We start from the raw sequence: 23,156 nt of genomic DNA, 5'->3' as shown, positions 1-23,156 counted from the left end.
AATCCCAAAGGCCAAGGTACACTCTCCTTCTCAAGTCAGGAGTGCAACCCCAGCTCGGGCACTGAGGTAGGATGACTGCAGACAGGAGGCCAGGCTGCGTAACAGGGAGAGGTGCGCTCTAAAAATGAACCAAAAGCACTTTCCCACTATACACCAAAGTATAAGCATTGACAGAACGATGGTCAAATGATAACTACGGATACAAGGAGACATTTGGGCACATTGACTAGGGACCCCTCCCCAGAAGCAGGTATATGAAACATTAAAAAAAAAAAGTTCAGGGGCTGGAGAGAGGGCTCAGAGGTTAAGAGCACTGGCTGTTCTTCTCAAAGGTCCTGAGTTTAATCCCCAGCACCCACATGGTGGCTCATAGCCATCTATAGTAAGATCTGGTGCTCAGGCACACATGGAGGCAGAATACTGTATGAATGATAAAGAAATAAAGATTTAAAAAAGGGTGAAAGGAACCTCAGAAGAGCCAGGTGGCTCTGTCTGTTCTGCCGGTGCTTAGGGCAGTGGTTCTCAACACTGCAACCCTTTTATTCAGCTCCTTGTGCTGTGGTGACAGTCAGCTATTATTTCGTTGCTATTCCAGAACTGTAATTTTACTACTGTTATGAATCATTATGTAAATATCTGATATGACTGAAAGGGGTTGCAACCTACAGGTTAAGAACCATTGGCTTAGAAGGTTGGGACAGGAGGACTAAGGCGTTTGAGGCCAGCCTGGGCTACCTGAGTTCTAGACCAACCTCAATGTGAGAGAGACCTTATCTCAAAAGAAATTAAAATTAAAACAAACCCCCCGCCCGAAATTTCAGGTTTCTAGCTTTTATGACCTAAGTTAAGGTCATATGGGCAGTTCCATCTGTCTGTTTACTGCTTCAGAGAATTAAGAAAATAAAATGAAAATCGTATGGACAGCCGTGCTCCAGAACAAATTCAGTTTTCACCCTCAAATAACTAAGCTAGTACTGGCGCCATCTGGTCTCGAGGCACAGAGCAGCTTTGGCAGCACTGTCAGGTGAGCGCCTTGAGGAGAAGGCTCCAGACGAAGGGCAGGGGCTGCACGCTGCCCTGAGGGCTCACTGTGCTGCGCACCACGCACACTGGCCCCACAGGACCACGAGGAGTCCCACCCCAACTCAGTTCCTACACCAGTTTAACATGAGGGAGGCTCCTTGCTTGTCAAAAGACAAGGCACCAAACAGGATGCTAAGGGCCTGAAAATGGCCACTGGCGTTGTCGGCAGAGCAGGTGGCCCTGCCTGTGACCAAGACTTCCTGGGACGGAGCCTGCGCCTGCCGCTGTGCTGTCCTGCAGGCGTGCTACCCCCCTCTGAATAATGCAGAACACACAGAGGGGCCTAAGATTGTTCACGGAAGCCTCCCGACTTCTGAACACTTCCAGAGGAATGACTATGTAACCAGAAGCCCACCCTCCAAGGGTCACAGCCGCCCTCTATTACCTGCAAGAAGGTCACCATCTCATTGGAACAAGCTTCTAGGTTGATCCTTCGCACTGTCACATACTCTCCCGTTGGTTTGTACCTGGCTAAATTCACTGTCATCAAGTCCTCAAACCCTTTGCCTGAGAGAAGAGAGGAATTACGTCAACAAAGACAGCCGCAAAGATCTGTCCACTCCATGTCAGCAGAAAGTCCTCACTAGCATGTTCACTCCTGCTGACATTTCCTGGTTTTTCCATCAGTCCTTCTCAGCCAATTATGTAGCGAGAACTATGGCCTCCTGGAAATGACTTCTTCCCAAACTTAGCACAAGAAACCCACAGAAACCTTCTGTCACCATGAATCCTCCCAGCCAGCTGAGGATGGCTGTAGCGAGAGGGGGGGCGTGTCCCTGTAAGCGGAAGTTACCTATGGTGGTGAGCAGCTCGTAACACCCGCTTTCTGGCAGAAAGCTGCTCATGACCTCTGGTTTAGAGAAAGACACTATGGACTCTGAGCTCGCCTCATTGGCCTGAAGAAAAAGAAAGAAGAAAAAGAGGTTAGCTGAGAAAACAGAGGAGAGAGTGGGCAGAGGCGGTCACAGCCCCACAAGGAGACTCGCCTCTGCAGCAGTCACAGAAACGCTGACTGTGGCAAAGCAGCTCTGCTGCCTTTACCTGACGGGGAGCTCAACATACGGTGCTCAGTCAGCACCCCGGCAGACCAAGTGCTGTGAGGTCTACAAACAAGGACCGCTGTCCCCGTCACCTGCTACTCTGCTGCTTCCTTCCAGTCACTGACTGCTAAAGTCTCCCAAGTTCTTGGCTGGGGAAGGGTGCATAGAGAAAGATACATGAAAAAAGCCAGGGGTGGGGGGAGAAGTTCAGGGTTTTCAGTTTCCTGCTTCACGGAGGTTCAGTTTTTAAGGGCCCAATTGCAAGGCTCTAAAAGGTCAGACCTGCAGTCTTGCTCTAGAGCAGAAGTTCTCAACCTGTGGAGCAGAGGACCCTTTCATGGGAGTTGCTTGTAAGATATTTACATTATGATTCATAACAGTAGCAAGATTAGTTATGAAGTAGCAATGGAATAATTTTATGGTTGGGGGTCACTACAATATGAGGAACTGTATTAAAGGGTCATGGCATTAGGAAGGTCGAGAACCACTGATCTAGGGGAACACTGCTGGAGGAATCCCATTTCTTTAGCAAACCAAGAACTCAGAAAAAAAAAAAAAGAACTCAGGCTATTCATTCCTGGCACTCCCAAGTACAGGAGAGTAAGTGACTCCTTGAGCTACATGCCCAGACAGCCTACCTGGGACCCTACCTCCCGGGACCCTGCCCAATCAGGCTGGGTCACTAGGCATTTGGGATATGGACATTATACCCAGTCTAGCCTCTGAGGACCGAAAAAAGATGGGCAGCAATGCTGAATGTGGGCAGCAGAACAGCATAGCAACGGCTCTCCTTTCATGGGCTTGCTGTTCTTTCAGGCCCAAACACATTGGTCTGACTTAGGGAAGGGATTTCTGTCTTTAAGCCTTCTTCCTTCAGGTGTGTCTAACTGCAATGAAGAAATCTGAGGCCAGCTCCCTGTGTGGTATACCACAGTTAGAAGCCTGCCTTTAAGTCATGGGTGCTGGTGCACGCCTATAATCCTTGCACTCAGGAGGTGGAGGCAGGAGGATCAGGAGTTCCAAGCCAACTTCAGCTATAGGACACCTGTCTCAAATAGCCAGACAACACAATCTGAAGAAATTGCAAATGTACAAAAGGCTCTTGACTCAGCACCAACTATAAAAGTTGAAACTGTTCTGACACGCTGGTATCTGGACAACCATCAAGGCTGTGTCTCTGCAGAAGCCCTCAAAACACTGTGCCTGGCATTCTATTTAAATACCATATAATCTTCAGAGCCCATCTGCACTGTATCTGATTTTCCTTCCCCGTGCTACAGAAAGAGATGAACATACATACATACACATATATATATATATATATATATATATATATATATTCCCCCCCCCCTTTTCTTTTTGAGACAAGGTCTTCACAGACCAGCCTGGCCTTCAACTAAGAGATCTGACTGCCTTTGAACTCCTGAGTGCCAGGCAGGACAAGCACAAACCATGAGTACCCCTGCTCCCTGGAACTCACTATGTACCAGGCTTGCCTAGAATACATGTTGATCTTCCTGCCTCTGCCTTCCAAATGCTGAGATTACAGGAGTACACCACCACACTAGCTCTATCTTTCAATGATAAAAATGAAGGCCCAGGAGGTAAATGATTTGCTAAAAAATCTGGACATGGCTATGTGACACAGAGAAGAACCAGGTCCCTGTCAGGGAAAGCACCCTGCTGATTGATGTTTTGAGAACATCTGGTTTAAAACTAGTAGTAATGCCTATCTCCATAAAAGGGGCTCTGCCTCCCTCACCACTTAAGAGGGATACTAAGGGCTGGAAAGATGTCTCAGAGGTTACGAGCAGAAGATGCTCTTCCAGAGGTCCCGAGTTCAACTCCCAGCAACCACATGGTGGCTCACAACCATCTATGATGAGATCTGGTGCCCTCTTCTGGTGTCCAGGTGTACATGCAGGCAGAACACTGTATACATAATAAATCTTTTTTAAGAAGTGATACTAAAAGTTGAGTGCAATTGCACACACCTTGATCCCAGCACTAGGGAGGTAGAAAGCTCTATGAGTTTGAGGCCAGCCTGATCTACACAGTGAGTTCCAGGACAGCCAGAGCTACACAGAGTGACCCTGTCTCAAAAACAAAGAGAAAGAGAGTGACACTAAGAGAGCTCTAGTCCAGCAAAATGGATACCTATTTAAAAAGTATTTCTAATTTAATCCATCTTTTATTTTCTAAGACTCGTCATATCCTATTTAGCTATAGTTCACTGACTTTCACTGTTGTATAATATTCTTTCAGGAACATATATCAAATTATGCATCCCAACACTGATAGATTGGATTCTTTTCCATCTCTGCTATGACAGACTGCACTAGTATAATGTCTCCTGACTAAAGCTGACAGCTAGTAAAAAGAATCGCCAGGTTCCCAACTACAAGCCAAGCCAACATTATGAAACGACATATTGCTTTCCAAAATAAATGCACCATTCATATCATATTCTCAGTGCCTACATGGTTCTTCTTGTGTTTATTTCATTCTTGCTATTGTGTGTATATAATGAACTTGTGTAGATGTGCATGCATATTGCTTTGAAAGTCAGAGAACATCTCTGTGGGGTCAGTTCTCTCCTTCTCCCAATAGAAATGAAACTGAGGTCAAGGTCCTGGGGTTTGCACAGTAAGTGCCTTTACCTACTGAACCACATTATTGGTCCTCTTGAATATTCCTGATCTGAATAAAATCATTGTTTAGCAACCAGGAAAAGTGGGACTGCAGGAGATAAAGCAGCCTAGAGCCTGCTGCAGCTTCTACATGGCTGCCTGACTCACCACAAACCTTCCCCAAACAAGCCTTTCCCCTCTGTGGCTATTCCACAGTCAGAGGCCAGCAAACAAAAGAGCAAAGAGAGGGAGTAGTTCTGTAACCAGGATGGAAGTGCTCCAGTGTTCTTAGACACCCTCTGCGGTTACTAATGGCGCTTCTCCTCAGGTCACCCGCACCACTACATTCCCAGAGACCTGAAGCAAATTACACATCTCAACTTGTTTCCATATGTGGATTTAAAATACAGAAGGATTTCTGAAAGACGTCTGGTCTGCTACTAACACAAAAGAGGGGTGCGTCCTGGTTAGTTTTTCTGTCAACTTGACCCAGCTGGAGTTATCAGGGAGGAACCTCAATTGAGAAAATGCTTCCGCTAGGTTGCCTGTGTTCCACTATGTAGAAACTGCTGTGGAGTGTTTTCTTGAATAGCGACTGACGTGGGAGGGCCCGGCCCACTGCGGGCAGTGCCGCCCGTGGGCAGGTGGTCATCGGTGGTACAAGAAAGCAGTCTGAGCAAGCCACATGGAGAAAGCCAATAAGCGGTGTTTGTCCACAGCATCCCCTCGAGTTCCTGCTTCCAGGCTCCTGAGGCTTAAGATCCTGCCTTGACTCTCTCAGTGGACTGTTCTGACTCAGGGTATGTGAGCTAAACAAGCCCTTTCCTCCCAGGTTGCTTTTGGTCATGGTATTTAGCAGAGCAACAGAAAACAAAACTAGGAAAGAGGTACCAGGTTCACAGGGTGCTGCTGTGACAAATCATGTTTTGCTGGGAAGATTGTGAAGGATTTTGGAACTCTGGGCTGTGAGTGTTCAGAGCTCAATGAACTGTTGTGGGAAACTGGAAGACAATGCTGAGAGCGGAGCAGATGATGGAGGCCTAGCGTATCAAGTCTCAGGAGGAAGCAAGAACTCTCGGGGCTGTTCATGTGATATTTTGAACTAAGAATCTGAGGTTCACTCAGCTAGGGCTGAAGAGTCAGCTGTGACTAACATAAGCCCAGAACCACCTAAGTGAACACTGGGCTTAACAGAACAGGGCTAGCACGTTTAACTCTTCCAGACTTTTAAAAAGTCTCTCTTCAGAGCAAAAGGATTCAAAGTAGCTCCTTTTCCTTAAACACAGCACAGCATAGTTATACCACTGAATTGCAAGTAGCTGAAGATTCATTTTTTTCCATTAGGTCCCCACAACATTAAAAAGTTCTCTTGCTTTGAAGCATTTTAAAAACACATAAGCCATTGACACCTAGAAATGACCATAAAACAGTAGCAGTGTTTAAAGTAAAATAAAGCAATAAAGCATACAAAGACAGTACTTATCAAATACTACCAAATGAACACATTCAACCTGCCACAGATTTCACCCAGGACAGTTTTTGCTATAAGCAAAACATCAGCAGCTAAACGCATATGAAAATTATGTCATTACTATTTCTTACGAAAAAAAAAATCTCATATGAATTTAAAATTTTTAATTTTTTCTTCCTTTTTTTGTTTTTAGAGTGATCCTTTTAAAATTTATTTTTATTTTATGTACATTGGTGTTTGACTGCACGTATGTCTATCTGAGGGTGTTGGATCCCCTGGAACAAGAGTTACAGGCAATTGTGAGCTGCCATGTGGGTGCTGGGAATTGAACCCAGGTCCTCAGCAAGAGCAGCCAGTGCTCTTAACTGCTTGAGCCATCTCTCCAGGCCCCCACCCCCTTTTTGTCTCCTGAATGAAAACACATGGATCTTACAGACAGGCATCCCCATAGAAGGCACAAGCAGTAGAAACTAATAAGAGCATCATTATCCTTACTCAGCTTTGGGCTGCCTATAAAACAAGCAACAGGGGGCTGCCAAGTGTTAGCATCTTATCTCCCCTGTCCCCATCCTGCTCCCCCACCTCTCAGGGTCTCACTGTTTAACAAGCCCGGTTGTTGGCCTCAAACTGGTGATCCTCCTGCCTCAGCCTCTCAAGTGCTAAGACCACAGGCCACTGCCACTATGGCCAACCACTGTGTTCTCTCTGCCTCCCCCTTTTCCTTTTTCTCTCCCTGCTCCTCTCTCTCCCACTTTTTTTTTTAAGACAATGATTCATGTTCTCCAAAATAGCTTGGTGCACTGTGCACATATGGTGCTATTTACTTAGGGAAAATAAAGCACAAGCAGAGAGAAGACAGCAAGAATCTTGCAGCTTTTTCCAGTTTAAAAAAAAAAAATCTGTTTTGTATGGGCTTTTTGGAGAGAGGGAAAGGGATTGAGTTTTAAAATTTGTTTTTTTCAACTGTGTACATGAGCAGGAATGTGCATGTGTGTGGTGTGTGTGTGAGAGAGAGTGTGTGTGTAACTTTGTCTTCTCCTTCCACCTTTAAATGGGTCCCAGGGATCACCCAGACTGGTTTTTCTGGTGCCCAGGCTTGCACAGCAAATGCCTTTACCAGCTGAGCCATCTCACTGGCCCCAGGGATTGTCATTTTAAGGCAGAGTCTTGCCACGTAGCTCAGGCTGGTTTTGAACTTGCCATCCTCTTGCCTCAGCCTCACAGGTGGCGAGTCTATCGCCATGTGCCAACATGCCTGACTTTGGCTGCTGCCTTCCGCCCTGGACTGAGGGTGGCCTCGGGGCCTTCTGCCTGTCTGACGAGCACTCTGCTCCTGAAGCAGCCTTGCCCTTGGTTTTGAGAGGCAGGGTGACAGGTGCGGTGTATACCCACACCCCAAGCCTGTTTTGTACTTTTTAGTTTTGTTTTTGCTTTTACAGAAGAGGAGACATGAGGTCCTGCCTACTGAGCCAGAGAGAGATCTCTATTTTCTCTGTGGAGTGAAATGTACTGTTAATACTCTAAAGATGAGGAAGTTAGAGGCACCAGCCTCCAAAACCGGAAATTTCAAACTGAACTTCTTTCAGAGGGCAGCGAGGGGGTGGGTAATGAGGGGGAGGAGGCTTTAATCCCAGATGAGCCTTTTCTGCTCTGTAAAGTATACAACAAAGTCTTTCTAGGGTGAAACCTGAAGCTTCAACAAGTGAAAAAAGAAAAAAATTAAATTGTACTTCAAATCAAGCTGAGAAGGGCAGCAGAAGCATACACATGCACCTCAAGACACCAGCTCCATGCAACAGCCACAGTGCCACAGCCCAGAAAGCCACTTACTTTTCTCCGAGTGTCACCCGGAGGCTGCTCTGGGGTAGAGAAATCCATTGTTGGCATTTGGTTGTTAGCAGAAGACACACCCACATTCAGAATAGCAATTATCACACTTAGAACAACATTAATAATAGAAATCACTTAAGTCATTACAGCACTATACACACACACACACAGAGACCTACAGTCGGAGTGCTGCAGCTCACAAGACTTGCACATGAAGGTCAAGCCTATCCCATAGCTCCAGCCCTGAGCACATGTACTTACCATTAGCATAGTATGTTATTTTGAACATGCAGGTTTCTGAGCCTTATACTTTATGAACCAAAAACCCACTTTTTCCCCTTCCCTTTGTTCTATAGGCCCTCGCTCAGGCTAGGCAACTAACTACTCTACCATGTCCCCAAATCTTCGGGTTTTTCACCTGGCTCATTCCTCAGGCAGGGGCGCTGGATTCTGAATGAGGGCAGCAGGGGCTTTGGGATCAGCTGCTGTGGATGGTAACAGACAAAGCCCAAGGCCAACTAAGAAACCTCCTGCTCACAAATCTGTGTCCTGTAACTCTTCCATCTTCAGAAAGTTTAGTCACCAAGAAAATGCCTTTCACCAGATACATTAGAGCATCCAATTGCCTCGCTACAGACATCAGAGGAAGAGTAATTTGGCCTTGGGTTTTCAAAGGAGTAGTTGTTTCCCCCTCAGACAGCAGTTTTCTGGTATACAAACAGAAGCAGCTGCATACAGCAGTGAGTCAAAGATGAGGAGCCAAGTGTGTGTCAATTTTCTTGATAGAAGGCAAATTCCAAGTTGTGTAAGACTGAGTAACGCTGACTACAAACAGTAAGCTATGGCCATGCAGAGAAGAACCTCTCACCAACCTAGTCTCATCACATTAGAGACTAGGATGCTGTCAAAGGCATCCAGGGGCTACACATGGTGGCACGTTCCTTTACTGCCAGTACTCAGAGGGGAGAGGAAGAGGGATCTCTAGGAGTTTGAGGCCAGTCAAGGCTGCAGAGTTAGACCCTATCTCAAGCAAACAACAAACAACCCAACAACAACAACAAAAAACCCTGGCATCCAAAGACCCCACAGTCAGAAACTGAATAAAAGAATCCATTCATTCTGGTCATATGTTCTGCAGTACTTTTGACTAATTCATTGTAAACTGAACTTGCAAATCAATTTCTATAAGAAATTAGCATGTGAGCACATGTGCCATGGTACATGAACAGAGGTCAGAGGACAGACAGCTCTGTGGAATTGGTTTTCTTTCCATCTTTCTATGGGTTCTAGACATTGAACTCAGACAAAGCAAGCATCTTTTACCCACTGAACCATCTCATCAGCCACGGTGTTTAATTTTAAAGCACGATTATTCCCATTAATGATGGGAATGTTTGTTCCATTAGTTTATACTGTTAATACTTTGTGTTGGTTATAATTAAAACAAAAAGAGCCTATAATTTTTTTGGTGAGCTATTTCCTAAGACATGACACTTTGACAAAGTCCATGAACACCACTACTCTAGAATTTCTTTGAGATTCTTTAAGGAAAGTAATAGGTACCATCCAGTAATTAATACATTTGAGTTTTCAGTTACTTGTCTATCTGTGCATGTCATGGATTCTCCTGTCTCTTCACCTATAGGATGCCTATAATATCATGACAGTTCGGAACAATGAATGGGGTTATACTATTTATAATTGTCTTCTGGTTTTTGGAGACAGGTTGTTGTTATACAGCCCATCTGCCCTTGAATCCACTTATGTAGTCCAAGATGGCCTCAGCCTCCCAAGTGCTAGGATTACAAACAGGTGTGTGCTAACACACCCAGCCACTACTAGTGTTCTTACAAGGAGAATTTTCCTTTACCCTGAACTAAGATTATCTTACTTTGGAAAGGACCAAAAAGGAATGTTTGCACCTGTTAAAACTCAAAATACAAACCTACTGAGTTAACAGGTTTTGTGATAAGAGGTTAGTAGTTTTGCCCAAGATAGATTTTTTTTCCTTAGATCTATTAGGTCTCATGGTTCCTGCTATGAAATTATGAGTAAACTCTATAGATCAATACAACCAGAACCTTTATATCACTTTTACCTTTGTTTTGACCTACAGTTTTAGTTTTAAAGTGTGTGTGTGTGTGTGTGTGTGTGTGTGTGTGTGTGTGCGTGTCTTGTATGTAACATTAGAGACTGAACCCTGCCAAAGCTTTCCCCACTGACCTGTGTTCCTGGCCTTCTTTTCACTTTTCAGTTTGACACAGAAATCTCACTAAATAGCCCAGGCTGGCCTTGAACCTGTAATGCTGCTGTTTCAGCCTCCGAAGCATCCAGAACTACTGGCTTGGGGGTTTTGTTTGGTTGTTTGTTTTGTTTTCTTGAGACAAGGGTTTTGCTGTGTAGCCCTGGCTGTTTAGAACTCACTCTATAGACCAGGCTGGCCTCGAATCCACAGAGATCCACCTGCCACTACCTCCCAAATGCTGAGATTAAAGGCATGCATCACCTGGCCCAGCTTTAGAAAAACTACAGGTTTTTTATCACCAGGCCTGCCTTAGGACTTTGAAAATTTTAAATCAACAATTATGTGTTTCAGCTGGACAAATATTTGTTAGACGCATACAGGTCTTTAGACATTGTACTTGCTTTCTAACAATCAAGACTGGCCAAGGACGACTGCTTGATTATTTGCAGATTTCTGAGAAACACTGAATTAAAAAGGAAGCCACAGGAATCTATAACAACTATTATTTACAATGGCTTTTCAAACTGCTAACTTGTATAAATTGACCCAGTCATCAGAACAGTGATAATTACCCTGAAATGATGGCTAAGTGCCATTCTGTACTTACCTCCAAACAGTTCCAAATCTCTTAAGCCCTCAACAATGAACTTTTCCGAGACCCACCGCTAAAGAGGAAAACCCCAAAGAGAATTAGTATGTCTTCTAAGACAACCACCCCACAAAAACATAACATTAAGCAGTACAACTGGACTCATTTCCATGGACAGGTTGAAAAGGATCTTGAAATTGGCACAAAAAATAAGATTCATTCCTTTCCCTAGCCTTCTGTATCTAACCTTAAGCAGACTGGTTCATAAATGTGCTAGGAGAGATACATGGAACTGTCCCTAATAATGAATATTGTTCTCTCTCCTATCAAAACTATTTTTGGTTCCATCTTGTTTATTCCTGGATCATCAAAGCCAATTTGAAAAGTATTACTGGAATTCAACACATAGAAAACATGAAGAGGAGACCTCTCCATAAGCCTCTGCTCCCTCAGGAAGATCCCAACACATCTCATATTCTTTTATCTACAAAGCTATCTTCGTCTGTTTGGTTTTCACCTTTTTGAGACAGGATCTTACTCTGTCATCTAGCCTGGTCTTAAACCCCTTACTCTTCCTTCAGTCTCCCAAGTTCTGGAATACAGACATGGACCACCATGCCTGGTTCTTTTTTCTTTTTAATATTATCTATTGATTGTACAAAAGGATGAGTTTCCTCATGACATTTCCCACGGATGTACATCCTGTACCTTGATCATATTTACAGTCCAGCACCCCCCTTGCCCCTTCCCCACTCTGGTTCCCCTTTGTCTTTTCAAATAGAACCCCTTCTGATTTCACATCAGAGATCAGCATGTTATCCTCCATAGAGGGCACACCTGTCTTCACAGTATCACTCCAGGCTGCTGAAGCGAGTACATTTACAAGGGTTTCCAAAGACTTACTTTCTATCAAGTTCCCCAGAACTAAGCCAGCATAGTCAATGTATGCCTGGCCAGCCCATTTCAAACAGGTTTTAGATTTCCATTATACTAATCAGGGGTCTGGTTTCATCCTAATCAGGCCACGTTAAAATAGGAATGTGGCTCACAGCTAAAAGCAATGGAATCCAGATTCTGTTTCACTTCATGACTGGTGTTAAAGCTTGGCATAGAGGCATTCTTTCCACTGAGTAGAGTTCGGGCTAAAGGGAGAGTTACCTTTGCCTCTTAACACTTTCATTTATTCCTTACAATGTAATTGTTTTTATGCATGTAAACACAGGAAAGGGAAGATTAAAGAACATTCTAATATAAGCTATATAATATATACTGAAACTATAACATCCCTTTGTCCTCTTCTGTAACAATTTTCTGAGTTAAAAAAATCAAATTTAATGTAATAATTCCTATGCACTATACTACATAGTATAATTTGGGAGAATGGTAATTTTTCATAACACTTAAATATGATTAAAATCTTTAAATAATCATTATTGCATTTAAAAATCAAGTACTCAATAAAATAGGTAAGATACTTTGTTTTTCGAGACACAGTTTCTCTGTGTAACCTTGGCTATTCTGGACTCACTTTGTAGATCAGGCTGGCCTCAAACTCACAGACATCAGCCTGCCTCTGCCTCCCTGAGTGCTGGGATTACAGGCATGTGCATAAGCTATTTTCAGAAAAAGGTAATTACATTCATTTATCTGGGGGGAAGGGATGCACATGTGTTGGTCAAAAGACAACATGGGGATTTGTTTTCTCCTTCCACGTGTAGATCCCCAGGGCTCGAACCCAGGTCATCAGGCTTAGCAGCAAGAACCTGGATCTGCTGAGCCAGCTCCGTGGCCCAGAAGCTACTTTCTAACACAGTCACTGGCACTTATAAAGAAACTAAACTCAGTATTTGTACTGAAGATCAATCTGATAAGATTTTTTTCTCTAAAACTTTTACAGGAAAGAGTGGGAACCAAATCCCCCTTTACCACAAATTATACAGCTGAGTTTCCTGAGTTTGGGGAAAATCGCAGAGGCCAGCACATCTGAGTGCTAATTCTTGGCCTGGGAAACCGCCTTCATGATCATGGCATCTCCAGTGCCAGGTGAAGATCCTTTTTTTTTTTTTAGCATTTATTTACTATGTGAATGTGCGTCATGGACAGCGTGTGGGCTACAGAGCACATGTGGGAGTCAGGTCTCTCCTTCCACTATATAGGTCCTAGGAACTGAACTCAGGTGGTCAGGCTCAGCAGCAAGCACCTGCACCTGCTGGGCCAGCTCACTGGCCCCTGATAACAACTTTAAAGTGTAAGAAATTTTTCAAGTTAATTTTAAAGACTCTTCATGACTGTATTTAGAAATGTAACTACAATCTGACACTGATTTTAAAGACATCAATCCATGTAAAACAGAAGCAGGGAGATTTTTACCAACTAGGCAACTACATAGAACTCATTTAACATGTGACAGATCAAGTCATAAAATAAGCCCCCTTCCTGTTTCTTTCTCACAGACAATTCTGAATGTCACACAAAACAAAACAACAACCCACTACACTATCTACCCAAATACTTTTAAGAAAGGAAAACTAGGAAGCCAGAAGAATGGAAACACTCACCCTGATCCGCTCTGGTTTACTTACAAGAAAAGACATGGGTTCCTACTGTGTGAACCTACTTCAATTTCAAAAACTTAAACCTGAAAGGAAAATAGAAACAGAGAGGGTTGGTTACATCTCTTTTTATAGAACTATTTTCCCCCTGAAACAAAGTGTCCTGTGGCAGAGGCTGGCCTCAAATGCACTACAGGGTAGAGAATGACCTTATACTCCTGAAACTCCTGTCTCCACATGCTGAGTGCTGGATGGCAGCCATGCACTACACATGGTTTAAGTAGGGATCAGGATGGCACAGGTGTTTTCTGGAGTGCTAGGCAGGCACTCTACTGAGCAACATCCCCAGCCGAGATAAAAGAGCTGTTGAACAAAACGTACTACTGGTCTACCATATTTAACTTGCTAACTTCTGAGTATTGTTTAGAAGAGTGCTGAGTGACAATAAACTTGGATATATTGGGGAAGCACATTGTAAAATTGCCATTTCTATAAGAAAAGAAGTTTGGGGTCAGGCATGTTGGTACACTCCTGTACTCTGAGAACTGCAGACCAGTGTGGGCCACATACACAGCAGGACTGTTGAGAGAAAGGCAGGGCAAGGCAGGGCAAGGCAGGGCAAGGCAGGGCAAGGCAGGGCAAGGCAGGGCAAGGCAGGGCAAGGCAGGGCAAGGCAGGGCAAGGCAGGGCAGGGAAGAAGCGGGTGCAATGGAGGAATTGGAAGAAACTTCTTCCACCTGAGAGAGGCTAGTGCAAAAGCCACAGTTAACAGACTTAAAGTGAACTTCTTTAGAAAACAAAGCAAGGAAGCCTGGCGTGCTGGCGCATGCCTTTAATCAGAGCACTCAAGAGGCAGAGGCAGGCAGATCGCTGTGAGGCCAACCTGGTCTACACAGTGAGTCCAGGTCAGCCAAGGCTACAGAGAAACCCTGTCTCAAACAAAAACGAAGCAGGGGCGTCTGCTGTCTTACTTCTGCACATCACTCCACGTCTGCCATCCGCCTTCACATATCACTCCAGTACACCCAGAGCTATGGGCACACAGCATAGAACTCTCTGGCTCCCCCCCTCTTTTTTTTTTTTGAGACAGAGTTTCAGGTATCCAGGGCGATCTCTCACCAGATATACAGTAGAGGGAGACCTTCAACTTCTGATCCTCCTACCTCTGCCTCCTGCATGTTGGGATCTTCACACCTCACGCACCCAATAATCTATTTCTTTGTCTGACTTAGTGACACTTATTGTAAATACAGACACAATTTTTAGTTTGAATCAAAATGTTCAGTAAACTGAAGTGACTTTCCTCTCTTCGCTGTGGGGCCTTTGGGCATGCAAGGCACGCACGCACTCTACCTGTGAGCCACAGCGCTGTTGTTTTTGAGACGAAGTCCTTTATATAGGCTGCCTTCAAACAATCCTCTTAGACTCCAAGGGCTGGGATTGCAGGCATGCCAGCTGTACCTGGCTGAAAGTTTAAGACTACTTACTGATAACATGACTGTGTACTTAAGAGATTCTAAGGATTCTACAAAAGAAAAACATTTTAAGATGGGTGTGGTGCTGCATGCCTGTAATCTCAGTGCTCGGCAGATAAACACAGGAGGATCAGGAGTTCAAGGTCATATTTGCCTATCTATGACTCTGAAGCTAACCTCTGATACATGACCTCTGTCCAAAAAAAAAAAAAAAAAAAAGACAAAACAAAACAAAAAATTAGACCTAAACACTGCACAGCAGACTGGTTGTCCTGGCAAAGACCTGTAATGTTAAAAGTAGGGAGGCAGGTGCAGGAGGATCAAGACTTCAAAGGCCAGCTTGGCTACAGCAGAGATTCTGGGTCAAGGAGAAAAGAAACACAGACATTCATCTGAATACTTGCTGGAGCCCACCTGCAGAGTCGAACGGTACCTGCGTGGGGAGTGAGGACAAATCACACTTCACATTGGCTTGAGAGAGCTGTCAGTCTGACTGAAGAAGTGCGGTGTATTCCAAGGTTCATTATTTATAGACAAAGCAAGCAAGTCACATCAATACAAAAAGAAAAAGGTGTGGAGCCGCCTAACTTTTTTTCAAAAACTATTTCCCCAGGTGAAAACATAACAAAGCAGCTTAACAAGCAGCTCTCCACACCACAGTGGGAGTCCTAGTGATCCAACTCAGCTCATCGAGCTTGGCCGAAGGTGTGTTGCTTTAGCAAGAGGCCATTTGCATCCAGGTGCTGGAGGTTTCTGGGTCACCTCCTGGAGCATTGGGACTGTCTCTCAGGCTGGCTTTGTAGCTGTGTCCCACAGCTCTCCACAAACACTAAGGGACTTTCCTTTTTTATTACTACTCTTGTGTGACATTAAGATCACTATGCTGGCCAGGTGCAGTGGCTATGATCCCAGCACCCTGAGAAGCAGAGGCGGGCTGATCTCTGTGAGTTCCAGGCCAGCCTGGTCTACAAAGAGAGTCCAGGACAGTCAAGGTTTCACGGGGAGGCGGGATCACTTTGCTGCTTAAAATGCCCTTAAAATACAAAACTATGTAGAATGGTAAAGCAGGTGGATGACGTTCAAAGCACAAATCCATTTTTATCAAGAACATTTGACATCACAGTAAATTGGCACAGCAATATTCTCGTAGACAGATAAAGAAATAGCCTTAGGGTTCACTGGTTTGTGATGCTAAAGATCCAGCCCAGGGCCTCACGCACCCTACCACTGAGGCACAACCGGTCCCAGATATACTGTCATTATTTACAACAAATCCTTATTTTTAAAACCCAACTACTACTGGAGATGACTGAAGTCCTCAGAAGAAAGAAGTAAGAAGCCTCAGGTTAGGCTAGTGTGACTAAAGCCTATACATTTTGGCACAAACTGAAAATGTATTTTAGGGTAGCCTGTATTTACATTAAAAGTATAGGTCAGGAATGGCTGAGCTACATAGCATTTGTCTAGCATGCCCAAGCCCCTAAGTTTAATCCCTGGTGTAGAAAAAAATAATTTGTAGTTTCATTTTTCTTTACCAGAGAGAGTGGCTATGATGAAAAGGTTTATACATTAAACTTGGAGAAGGGTGTGGCGCCTCTAATTTGTCTTAAAACCCTAGCGTATATGTTGGTGTCAGCTTTCTTTATCCTCAGGTATGTGCTTCCTTTTAACACACTGGAGCGCTGGAGTCTGACACACACAAATGGTGTGAGACATAAGGTGCACTCCAGGGAGTTAGACCTGAACAGACTGTGGAAGTGGGATGCGTACCAATCAACAGGGCAAGGGAATGGACAGAGAGGGATGAGCCACCTATGGAATCCAGCAAAAACATGGCTGATCGGTGGTGGGCCTGGAATATCAGGACTATCCAAGGAGACTTAAAGAAAATGGAAATTGCAGGCCAAGGAGTGTAGCTATTCTCTAGTAATTGCTGTCTTACGCAAAGGTGTATCGCCACAACAGTGCTGGCCACTCAGAAAGGCTGAATCACTGTCCAAATGTAACCTGCGTTAGCGCTTAAACATGCTCTCCCTGTGCGTGAGGACCATGAGTGGCCTTCCACGCATGCAAGCGCACGGCTGTATTAGCAGGGAGTGCAACGCCACTGCAGGTTTGGAAGAGACAGAGGACACACAATGGTGGCTGTAGCAGTGATCTCACATCTTGTTGTGCCCATATCACCTCAAGATCCTGTTAAAATGCAGGCTTCCATCCAGAAGGTCTGAAGTGGGCCAGGAGGTTCAGACACACTCCCTGGAGGGGACAATGCTGTTGACATGTGGACCAAGGAATTAAGCAACATTTGAGAAATCGTATTTGGAAGAACATTCCGGAAATGTTAGTCAATAAAGGAATGATGAAAGGGAGGGGTAAAAATAACCCAGAGAAAAGCATGCTGGGTGCAAAACAACTTTCCTGGAGATAAGAGCCTGTAGCGGCAGAAGCAGCAGGAAATAGGTGAACGGCTAAGAAGAAACAAATTATAAAGCAGTTAAGTATCCCAAGCTATCCAGCACATTCTCTGCCCTTTGGATAATTTAAGACAGGGTCTCCTACAAATGAAGCTGACCCCAAAGTCACTGTGGAGCTGACAGTGACCTTGAAATTCTGATTCTTCTGCTTCCATGCTACTGACTGCTAGGATTACAGGTTTGCACCACCAAGCATGGAGAGTATCTTTTACAAACTCTCCTGGATATATGGTTGTGTAGTCCCCGACTGAAAACTGCAGAAACTTAATACCTTATCTGGGAACCCATTCTATAACTGATGATTCTAACTGTGTTTGTGTTCTTGAGCGTTGGGGGTTTGGGGAGGGGAGATTAGTACACCACTGAGCCAATGCCAGAAATCGGGAAGCTCAGAGGGAGAAGTGGCTGTTGGGGAAGAATAAACTTACAGAATTTATTCATTTGGCGTATGTATGTGTATGAGTGTGCAGTCTATGCCAGGACATCAGGTGTCTTCCTCTACTGCTCTCTGCAGAGTTCAAGTTTAACTAATGTTGAGAGTTCAACTAGTGTTGAAAAGGATTATATCATCCAGGAGGAGGGGAGAGCAATTTGTTAGAAAGGTAGTATTGATGTTTAAAAAGAGGTTATAGATGGCTATGTGGATTTAGAGGCAACAGCTAAGGCTACAAAAGTGACAACAATCAGAAGCTGAGAATGGTAGTTCATGCTACCAGCACTCAGGAGACAGGGATAGTAGGAATTTAACATCATACTCGGCTACAGCCTCTCTCTTAAAAAAAAAAAAAAAAAAAAAAAGGTGGACTCTAAAGACCCTGCTTCCATTTTTGTCCCCAGTCTAATGCTGACACTCAGTAATCACTTCAGGTACCCTATGTTACCTAGGCTCGCACTAACCATCTACTTTCCCCATCTTATCTCTTTTTGGGGAGATGGTTTCTCTGTGTAGCCCTGACTGTCCTGGAACTCACTCTGTAGACCAGGCTGGTCTTGAACTCAGAGATCTGCCTGCTCTGCCTCCAGAGTGCCACCACTCCTTAATTCTTACACTTAACAATGTATGTATGTATGTAAATGTGTACCTGTGTGTGTGTGTGTGTGTATCTATTTGTATGCATGGGGAGGCTACAGGACATTGGGGATTCTACTTCACCACTCTCTGCCTGAACATAGGCTGGCAGCCTCCTGGCTGTTTACATGAGTGCTGGAGACTGGAACTCAGGTCTTTCTGCTTCGGCAGCATGTCCTCTTATCCACAGTCACCTCTCCAGCCACCCATCCACACTCTTAATTGCTTCCTTACCTCTCCCACTACAACAGGTACAAAAAGGAGGATTCACTTGCTCTGACTTTTTTTCTATTATTTTTGTCATTAGTCCTCAAAACTTCCTTCATGTCTGAGGTCACAACCATAAATATACCTGAAATTCTAAGAAACCCAATTAAGAGTGAAAAGAGTTGACCAGTTCAGCACTCTAAGTAATGGCTAAAATATTAGGTTCCTGGCCTAAGGAAGAGGGAGGTAGCAAATTTTTTTTGGTAGTACTGGGAATGGAATGCAAGTCCTCACTAATGATAAGCAAGCACTCAGGCACTGAGCCACACCCTCAGGCTCAAATTTGGTTTATCACCACCTCAAGGACCCGAGTCAGTCTCAGGTGTTGGGTATCTCTGGATAAAGTATCAACTAGTTCATGAGGATGCATTCACATATTGGAACACGGTTCTACCTCAACAGGTATTTTAGTAAGACCCGAGTCCAACAGTCTGGAAGAAGAGGGTCAAGTTAAGTATCTTAGGGTCTTAGCAGATCAATGAGTTGAGAAGCTGGCTATTCCCTAAAATTATGAACAATTTTATTTAACCACTCCCCTTCCGTCGCGCTCACTCTCAGCCACCATACCCAGTCCCCAAAACCTCTGAAGGCACTTAAGACAATTAGAAGCTCTTCGTTTTGACCAAAGCAGAGGATAAGCCTGATCTTGCTTCCTTAGGAGGGCTCAACTCCATGCCAGACCAGCATCCATCGCCCGAATTGAAGGAGGGGTCGAGGGAGGTCAGCACTAGGGTCTGCTTCTACTTTGAGGGAGAAGGACAAAACATTATCTGGCTCCAGGCACCCCATCTGGAAGCCCCGGAAAGGATGGGGAGGACATGCAGGAGCTAGACTCTCCGGTCCGGCAACTCTGCTCGGCGTCTCCCCAGTCAGGCCTAAGCCTATTTTGCTCTCAGGCTGTAACCCCTCAAATGCGGGAACCCAGAACCCAGGTTAGATGAGGGCCCGAGGAGGGCGAGGGTAAGCCGGGACGGCCGCTGAGGCCCACCCCCGAGGAGATGGACTCGGCGTCGGGTGAGAGGGTCCGCCGCCGGGAGCAGGTACCGGCCCCGCCACCCGGTACCTGGTCGGGGAGTCAGAGCGCAGCACCGACTCCGTCTCGGCTCCGCCTCCTCAGTTTTGTGGCCGCGCTGCCGCCAGGCCGGTTGCTGGGAGGGAGGTACGCAACGTGCCATGCGCAGTGGAGGGATTCAGGGAGGCTGCCCGAGCTTCGCCCCGCCCCTCCGGCGGAGGAAGCCCCGCCCCTCCCATGCAAGAGCCTCCTCCTTGCCCCGCCCTGAGGAGGAAGTCCCGCCCCGCCCGGCGGAGGAAGCCCTGCTTTGCCCCACCCTACGGGGGAAGCTCCGCCCCCCGCCTCCCGCGGAGAAGCCCCGTTCCCAGAAAAGCCTCCGCCCTTACCCCGCCCAGCCACACCCCACCCACCCGTCCCCTCCAGCAGAGGCAGCTCAGCCTTTCCCCAAAGTGGGCTTCTGCCCCTGCTTCCTAACTTACCTTCGGCCTGGTAGGCCGCAGAAAGAGAAGGATGGAGGGCTAGAACTATCAACCTGGCTTCCTCTGGGAGAATCCCCGGTCCCCACCCTCCCCGCTGCCAAATCATTCCACCTAGTGGCACTTAAATGGGAGAACACTTCCTATGCCTTACTCGGGTCTCTCTCAAGACATTCGCGGTACAAAGTAGAGAGAAAACTCACCCCGTGTCTGTGCCGCGAGTTCCCCCTCTGTAAAGCACGAAAAATAGCTCAACCGAACGAGGGCTGTCTATTTTTGTTCCTGAACCCTTCATCCATAACTTTTTGTACTGGGGCTTTTTTGAGACAGGGTCTTGGGTAGCCCGGGCTGACTTTGAACTCGGAGATCAGCCTCTGCTGGGATTAAAGGCTTAGTGGTGTGTCCCATTTCTAGGAACCGTGATGAGTTTGCCTTTATTAAAGAAGACAGCGAGCAGAGGACAAGGCAAGTACAGGACGGATAAAATGAAGCACTCCAGACGCAGCGAGACTTCCTCCTGTGTGAACTACGGATTTCCAGTCACTTCAGTTACTTCAGTTGCTGTGGGGTGAGGGCCCAAAATATCCGTGTATTTACCGGTCGAGTAATGAATACTTGTTTTTCCCAGTTCTGTCTCCTCACAGACTTACACTGGTCTAATAACTTCCAAAAAGTCTAAGTTTGGCAACATCCAAACGGGGACTTGATGGAAATACATCACCCTCACCTGGAGATCTCACTGTTTTACACACCCCTGTGGCCTGACCCAGTGGTTTAACATCCCAAAGCACAACCTCAGCCTCAAAATGTTTCTTTTAGCGTCGAACCTAATGAATCCACAAAAATTAAGAGACCGAAGGAAAGCTCAAAGTTTCTGCCAGTTCACATGAGTTTTGGAACTGAGAGTATTAGAGAAGGCAGTACCTGAAAACATGCCAAGCTTCCTTTTGTTTTTATTTTTTGTATGTTGTATGTATGTGTACTTGAATGCACGTATGCACACCATCTGTGTGCAGAAGCAGGCAGAGGTCAGAAGGTGTCAACACCCCCGGAACTGGAATGACAGAGTTGTGGGTGCTGAATCCTTTTCCAAGGGTAGCAAGTGCTCTTTTTTTTTGTTTGTTTGTTTGTTTTTAAGATTTATTTATTTACTATCTATACAGATATCTATACAGCCATCATTCTGGATGGCTGTGAGCCACCATGTGGTTGCTGGGAATTGAACTCAGGACCTTTGGAAGAGCAGCCAGTGCTCTTAACCTCTGAGCTGTCTCTCCAGCCCGCAGCAAGTGCTCAGACCCATCTCTCCAATCCTAAACTTGTTTTGAGGCAGGGTCTCAATTCTAGTCCAGGCTAACCTGGAACTCATTCTGTAACCCAGGCTGGCCTTAAACCCTGTGATCCTCCTGTCTCTTCTGGGATTACAGGTGTGAAACACCCTAGGCTATAATTGTCAAGGCAACCTCAAATTGAGTTGTCCTTTCTCCTCTTTTCCTTCTTTGGACTGCATTAGAGATTGAACCTAGGGCCTCACACATGCTAGGCAAGCGCCCCAGCCCTACAGCCTCCCACAGTCATTACAAAGGGATGTGTAAACTCTAGGTGCGGTCATCTGTTTTAATACCTAGGAACCCAGCTACCACATTTCCAACGGGGTGCTACGATTTGAGAGTCAGTGTGGCTAAGTGAGTTTACAACTGAGTAACTGCCAACAAATGCTCAGAGAACACCTTCTCCCAGATTCTGCTGTGACTGTTGCAATGAGCAGACGCATAGGTTCTAAGATAGCAATGCTGCTCAGTCAGAACAAAGTGTGTAATGAAAGGTCAACACTCAGGGGTTACAGAATGTGAACCCGGAAGACACAAGCTCCTGAGGCTTTTTAATTAGTGTTGGGGTGTGTAAAGATTTCCAGAGCTTTCTGAAACTGACTTGAAGGCTAAAGGAATGGAGACAGGTCGAACTGGCTACTTGCGTTTCTGACTTTATTATTCAAATACGTAAACCTCTACATGAAAACACAAATGTGAACTTATTGCTTGAATGCTCAAGTGAAATAGGGAAAAGTATTTGGCATAAAACTAGTTGACTAGAATTACTTAACCTGTAAAGTGTTTTCAACTGTATGCCCTTAAGTACTTTACATTTTACTATCTAATATGATCTTCCAAATGGCCATTTTGGAAGTGGGTAAAGAGACAAAAGGAAACAGACTTGATTAAAAAAAAAAAAAAAGCACTGGGAAGGAGGGCTGAGGTGTAGCTCATCAGGAAGCTCTGCTAAGTTACAGAAAAATGCACATAAGAAAGCTATGTAAAGACATAAATTTGAAATATGAATGAAAGGGGAGAGCAGTATGGGAACAAATAAGAGCAAGGTATAATGCTATGTGTATGAACATGTAATAATGAAACCCATTATTTTGTATGCTAACTACAAATACTTTTGAAGAATGAAAAAAAAAAAAAAGCTGTAAGAATGAAAAGCAGCCCTGACAGGTGGTAGTGGCGCACGCCTTTAGTCCCAACAGTTGGGAGGCAGAGGCAGGTGGATCACTCTAAGTTCAAAGGCCAGCCTGGTCTACAGATCTAGTTCCAGGCCAGCCATGGCTACACAGAGAAACCCTGTTTCAAATAACAAAACACACACACACACACACACACACACACACACACACACACAAGGAAAAAAGAAAAGCAGCTCAACAAATAGGTGAGGCAGTACTACCTTACTCCCCAGGAACTCCCAAGGAAAGGAATACTTTACGAAGGCCAGAGTAAAAACCAGAACCTGGAAGACAGCCTGGAACACATGGGACCCTGTCTCAAAATATAGGTAGGGCAGTAAGTGAGCTTGGCAGTGCCCTCCCGGCTGCCTGAAAGGCCAGTGCGGGAAGACTTGAGCCTACGAGTTGGAAGCCAGCCTGTAATGTTTAGCAGGTTG

General features: G+C 45.2%; 1 protein-coding gene across 5 annotated transcripts in view; it reads right to left on the bottom strand.

The window, feature by feature from the left end:
* Strada (STE20 related adaptor alpha) overlaps window positions 1-19,929 on the bottom strand; it is a 28,195-nt gene extending 8,266 nt beyond the window's left edge. Inside the window, exons 1-6 of one of the 5 annotated variants that reach the window (XM_021634303.2) lie at window positions 19,789-19,929; window positions 13,447-13,526; window positions 10,907-10,964; window positions 8,055-8,083; window positions 1,877-1,979; window positions 1,469-1,590 (exon numbers count right to left, since the gene is read on the bottom strand). In XM_021634303.2, coding sequence (XP_021489978.1) covers window positions 1,469-1,590; window positions 1,877-1,979; window positions 8,055-8,083; window positions 10,907-10,964; window positions 13,447-13,482 — 348 coding nt within the window. In that variant the 5' untranslated portion in view covers window positions 13,483-13,526; window positions 19,789-19,929. Of the gene's footprint in view, window positions 1-1,468; window positions 1,591-1,876; window positions 1,980-8,054; window positions 8,084-10,906; window positions 10,965-13,446; window positions 13,527-19,788 lie in introns of those variants that run through there. The other 4 variants (XM_021634304.2, XM_021634305.2, XM_021634306.2 and 1 more) reach the window with 4 other exon arrangements.
* Window positions 19,930-23,156: the final 3,227 nt, after the last annotated feature.

The sequence above is a fragment of the Meriones unguiculatus genome, chromosome 7 (assembly GCF_030254825.1).
Source record: "Meriones unguiculatus strain TT.TT164.6M chromosome 7, Bangor_MerUng_6.1, whole genome shotgun sequence".
Taxonomy (NCBI): Eukaryota; Metazoa; Chordata; class Mammalia; order Rodentia; family Muridae; genus Meriones; species Meriones unguiculatus.
This window is presented reverse-complemented; position numbering and strand designations above follow the sequence as displayed.